The sequence below is a fragment of the Haliotis rubra genome, unplaced genomic scaffold (assembly GCF_003918875.1).
Source record: "Haliotis rubra isolate DU_JTF1 unplaced genomic scaffold, ASM391887v1 Scf1198, whole genome shotgun sequence".
Lineage (NCBI taxonomy): Eukaryota > Metazoa > Mollusca > Gastropoda > Lepetellida > Haliotidae > Haliotis > Haliotis rubra.
Genome location: NW_025765112.1, coordinates 254493 through 260765, shown reverse-complemented (window position 1 = coordinate 260765; position 6273 = coordinate 254493). Strand labels below are relative to the sequence as shown.

Below are 6273 nucleotides of genomic sequence, written 5' to 3'. Positions count from 1 at the left end.
AGACAAACACCCATTTCTGACAATAAAATAGTAATAGGAATAATTTGGTGAGTTATTATCTAACCTTGATGGTTTAATACAAGCTGTATTAAACCATAGCTGTTAAATAATAATTCGCCAATGTGTTGAAGGTATTTACGCCGTTTCAAAACGTGTATGTAAAATGATGAAAATCGACTCATTTATGAGGGGTAAATGCCACCAATCAACAATTTGCTTGAAATGAATGTGACACTCACACGGAATTGTAGAAGATAACAGATGTTTGGTCACGAAAAGCAACAGGACACTTTTACGGGACATGTCTGTGTACATTCTGGTCTCATTTTTGACGCACAAGAATTTGGTCTTGCGAGTGATGGGTTTGAACATTACCCTCTCATTTGTCACACAGAATAGTATGACACTATCCAGGGAAGACCTTTCTATCATACCGTGTATACCTTTGACGATATCTGAATTTCAGATACACTAAGGTCAACGATACCGCGTGTAATTGCGATGCAACAGAGTTCATGCCTCTGTGTGGAGTTGACGGCGTTACGTATATCAATCCCTGTATGGCAGGATGTCAGTCTTACAATGGAACAGTAAGTATCCTACTCCATAAATGATAGGATGTCAGTATCACAATGGAACTATATGTATGTCTCTCCCTGTATGGCAGGATGTCAGTCTCACAATGGACTTGTAAGTATGTCACTCCCTGTATGGCAGGATGTCAGTCTCACAATGGACTTGTAAGTATGTCACTCTGTATGTATGTCTCACAATGCTTGTAAGATGTCACCCCTGTCAGGATGTCAGTCTCACAATGGACTTGTAAGTATGTCACTCCCTGTATGGCAGGATGTCAGTCTCACAATGGACTTGTAGGCATGTCACTCCCTGTATGGCTGGATGTCACTCCAATGGACTGTATGGCAGGGATGTCAGTCTCACAATGGACTTGTAAGAATGTCACTCCCTGTATGGCTGGATGTCAGTCTCACAATGGGACTGTAAGTATCTCATTCCCATTCAATCTCAAATGTAGTTTCTCCCTGTATCTTACGATGTGAGGCATGGACGTTTACTTTAAGTATGTTACAGCCTATTTGGGTATCATGTTAGCCTTAAAATGACCCCCGAAGGGAACGATGTGCCACCTCACTCACCATATGGTGGGATGTGAGATACACATTACTCCCCATTATGGAATCAACGCACGTGATGCGGACGTCGGGGTAGGTACGGAAAAACTGGTAAAGATAATTTATATGCCAAGACTAAGACATGGTAATCAGTAAACATTTAATCAGACACATCTGTAATAAACTCGTCGCGGTAAGTTAGAGTGTTCGCGCGAAAAGGGTAATATAAAACGTGACGAAATTATACATTAAAGGTTCTGACGCAATAAAAATACAAGGGAGGTCACTCAAACTTGACCTCGTTACCATCCTTATACAGTGGGATGCTAGTATCACACATATATACGGGAATACACTGATGTTTTCATCTGAAAGTACCCTGTTTACCTTATCTTTCAATTGTCTACTTTCAGTTTGTAATTTGTTTGTATTTCGTGTCTTCTTTGTAAAGTAGAGATATTTCAGATATACGCGGGATGTACTGAGATTGCTGGTAACGAGGGCACAGCGGGAAGATGTCAAGCGGACTGTCCCTACTTTTACCCCTTCGTCATCGTTGACATGGTTTGTGGGACTTTGGCGACAGTTCCCATGGTCCCTGTTGTCTTTACCTTAATGAAGTAGGTACTTTTCAGGTTTTACACGAAGCTGGTGGTTTCACCTACATTGTAAAAACTGGCAGGTTGACATCTGTAAACAGGATTTTAGTTCGTTCAACTTTACTGTCTCTGGTTTGTCGGCTTCAGTTGTCTTGAGTTGGAATAATATACAAATATATACATAATCTAGTTATATGAAATCAATATCAAAACACTGTGATGAAAATACATTCATTTATGAAATGTATATGTATATGTTTCCGATAATTTTGCGGCTTACCAGGACATTGTACCAAATATATTTATTGACACAAACTGTAATTGTCGTGTAGTAGAATATATAAATGACATGAGCTTGTCTTCTAAATCATGTTGGACACCCTTTCCTTAACAAGGAGTATCATCACTCTTTTCATAATGATTCACAAACACATGCTCATGATAAATCGGAATCCTATACAATCGACATTTTCATTCGGTGTCATCGTTGATGACGGATTGATTTATACACTTTCTGTCTCCACATTCTTTTTTTTATTTTTCCAAATCCAACCGAAACGATTTTCATTAAGGGTTTAACGTTTGGAAGAGTCTATCTACAACGCATTTGGACCTTACATCAGTATCGATCTATGCAAATCGGGTCCTGTAACACCTTTATTGAGTAAATCTTTCAATATCAGTTACACAACATGTCAGCATTTTGTTGTTACAGTTGTTTGCTTAAAGGTGTCATAGAGCTAAACAGAAACAAATCCTATAAGTCAGGATTAGTGATATTTAACGTGATGGGATTAATTAGAAGCACCCTGAACATATCCTTCCAGAAGGTACTCTCGTATTTTAACAGTATGTCCACAACACGGGTACTAGCACGTACTGTTTGTGTGTATCCTTACTTGCAATCATTTATGTTATACTATTGATCTGGAAGGCAACGTCATAGAATAACATTAAGCGCAGCATTTTTATTTTCTGTGTTTCTCGTCGCCCTACCGACCCGTTTAATTTTATTTTTTACTTTTTTTCATTCCAGCACCGCCGACTCGAACCAAAAACTTACCGCCTCGTCATATATCTTTTTATCAGTCACTGCCACAATTCCAAAGAACGCGAGCGATTGTAATAAGAATTACAGTAAATGCGAATCAAGAACATTATTCAGATAGAATTGTATTTCTAAAAAAAATTCCCCCGACGACCGACCCGTGTTTAGAATTTGGTGGCTACGTGAAACACATAAAAAAAGATGCTGCCCTAACCAGCTTCATCTGAAATACTCTACGGACAAGCCTTGACGTGCAAGGTCATATGCACATCAAAGGTCAACAGGCAATACTTAACGCCCCTTAACTCGTCGTCCGTGTGTCATCAAATTCTGAATGACAAATTCGATGATGTTTGTTTCAATAAATTTATATCTCACTTCGTGCATGCTATATTGACTTATATGTTTGTAAAAACTGACTGATTGCTTTGATTTGCTTCAAAGGACCGTGCAACCAAGTGACAAGTCCATGGCTGTCGCTTTTTCGTCTTTCCCTAATAGTTTTGTTGGTAGGTATTAATTTACATCCATATATAAGAGTATATAACTAGTCCCGTGTAAAGGACTTGTCCCTGTGTTCGCTCCAATTGGACAGTCACAGCAACCACTTAATGAAAGAGGATAGAGCCTCTTAATAATGTTAAGAATGTTACATATTATTTTAAAAACAGATTCTTACAGAATTGAGAATTTAATGTTTTATGTAGAATATGTATGTTTTGTTGATATTGGTAAAATATATTGAACGTATTCTTCTACCCAGGTTTCCTGCCTTCACCTATTGTGTATGGTATGGTCATTGACACCACGTGTACTCTCTGGGAAACAGCATGTGGTGAGGTCCGCGCATGCGCACTGTATGATCTCCCTAGCCTTCGGTATCGTGTGAAGTCTATGGACACTGGACTTCAGTTGTTATCATCAGTTGCTTTCTTCGCCGCTTTCCTTTTACTGAAATATGGCGTCGTTGAGGAGTTTCATGATCCAGGCGCTAGCAATGTCTAGCTTACTGTTTTGTACTTATTGGATTATGTAGATAACACCTAATCCAAACAAAAGGACCAGGTATATATCTTCTTAAATCACCTTGCCATTTTCACCCTCGTAGCATCTCTGGTAGCCCGTATATCACTTTGGTTCCTGAATAATCTAGGGTTCCTTTATATAATATCTTTTCAGCGTTTAGGGACAATAGCCTTCCTGTATGTTGATGTTATTATTTCAGTGCACATTAATACTTGAGTAATACCACATACATGTACACTGATAACCGTGGAACACGCACCATGACACTTTCTGTATGATGAACTTAAGTATGGAGACAAACAATGAGGATGCAATATATAGCCAGAACTACAATAACCATTTTTTGTCCAGTATTTTGTTTTTATATTGCGTGCATGTTCTTACCACGACATGAATTATTGAAATCCACGAAATTCCACAAAAAGGGACCCATCAACACAACTGTTCAAGACGTTAGTGAGGCTGTTAATTTTTATGCTTAAAAGGGTGACAGACAGGATGCTTTCTTGAGGGACGCCCTGATCTTGGTGGAAATAATCAGACAGTGTGGAACCTACCCGCACTTGAAATTGTCTGCTGCTCAAAAACTGAGATATGAATTGAGGTAATCTACCCCTCAATCCAAATTCATGTAAATCCTTTAAGATACCATGTTTCCACGTTGTATCGCATGCTTTTTCTTAATCGAAAAAGATGGATACTGTATGTTCTTTGTTGACAATGGAATTTTTTATAAAAGATTCCAGACGCACCAGATGGTCAGTGGTACTTCGGTTGTTTCTGAAACCACATTGGAGGTAACTAAGGAGGTTATTGGTCTCCAAGTACCAGATTAATCTATTGTTGACCATGCGCCCCATGGTTTTACAAACACAGCTAGTTAGTGATATGGACGGTAGTTTGAGGGAAAAGTATGATCCCGGCCAGGTTTTGGTATAGGGATGATAATGGCATTGTGCTACGAAGGCGGAAAGTTGCCGGTTGTCCCAATGTCATCAAATATATTGAGTAGTGTTTCCAAACTTGAATCGGGGAGGTGTTTGATAAAACGGATATTAAACAGGGTATTTTCTGTTTAATATCAGCCAAACGAGGTATATGCGGTCGTGGGTTGATGAACAACAGAAAACAAAGTATCTGTGAAAATATTTTTTTGATAGATTTAAAAATGTAAACAAAGAGAAAATAATATCAAATGTGACTGAAAAAGAGTGTAACAGAGTGAACAGACTTTGCTAAACAGTAATTACAATGAACATGTGTGCAATTACATTGCGCTAACGTTAATAACTTCCACACACAAGGTGTATGCTGAAAGCGCTTACATTACTATCACGGTCAGCGATCAGTTTGCAAATACAACTGAAGCAGCCTGTGTTGGTTAACAATCGTCTCCATCTCATCCAACTGGATACCCAATCACTGCTGGGTGAACAGAGGCATGTTATCAACAAAGGCCTTGCCAAAGGTGAGACTACATGTGTTACATGAACATGCAACATTTACTTCTGTGTGATTTTGACACTTTGAAGTTACTTTTTATGGACTACAGTGGTTGTCATAAAGCATATAATCCACATGCACACACAAACATACACACACACACACAGAGACACACACGCACATATAATGATTATTGTAAATGCGTGATATATTGTTCACGCAAATCAAATCTGAGATTTGTATAGTGCACAAGGTAATGTTACCATAATGCAACTAGTATGTGTTACTATTTATTACACAAGGAACTAATTTGTATCATTATACATTGCACATGTCGCTTTAGGGTTTCATGACAGTGCAGAGATTAAATTCATCTCAATGAACAAATATCACTAACTACCCAAAATGCCAATTTTAAAGCTATACTAGCCACATAAAGAAACTGTGCATTGTCAAAATATTATCCCAGTTGATAAGTACGATGACAATGTTAAAGGTACATATAAACTTTTATGGAGGGATCATGGTCCATAACAAGTCGGGAGAATTTCAATTGAAAAGTCAATCACAATGACGTCACGAGTCCACAAGCGGGACAGGGGTCAAACGACCATGTCACAAGCTCAATAACGGGTATGTCCACCATCGGCATCGAGAACAGCAGTGCATCGACGACGCATAGAGCCTATCAAACGTGCAAGGAAGGCTTGTAGGATGTCACGCCAGATTCTCTCAAGTTCTGTTGCAAGGTCAAGGACGTTATCTGTCGGATGAGGAAGACGGCGTAGACGTCGATCCATCTCGTCCCAAACATGTTCTATCGGGGAGGGATCCGGTGAATTTGCAGGCCAAGGCAGTAAGTCAACGTTGTAGTGTTGCAAGAAATCCATAGCAACTCTTGAAGTATGAGGGCGGGCATTGTCCTGTTGGAATGTTAACCCAGGGCCATGACGTTGCAGAAAAGAAATTGCCACAGGTCGAAGAATATGATCCCGGTAGCCCACACCAGTTAAGTTGCCCTTAA

At 39.2% G+C, this 6273-nt stretch overlaps 1 protein-coding gene across 1 annotated transcript; it reads left to right on the top strand.

Moving 5' to 3' along the window:
• The first annotated feature begins 469 nt into the window (after nucleotides 1–469).
• LOC124261874 (solute carrier organic anion transporter family member 3A1-like) lies at nucleotides 470–4156 on the top strand. Its single transcript, XM_046696246.1, has 4 exons — nucleotides 470–590; nucleotides 1599–1753; nucleotides 3225–3289; nucleotides 3544–4156. Exons 1-4 carry the CDS (start codon nucleotides 516–518, stop codon nucleotides 3783–3785), a joined length of 537 nt encoding a protein of 178 aa, XP_046552202.1. The 5' UTR covers nucleotides 470–515; the 3' UTR covers nucleotides 3786–4156.
• Nucleotides 4157–6273: the final 2117 nt, after the last annotated feature.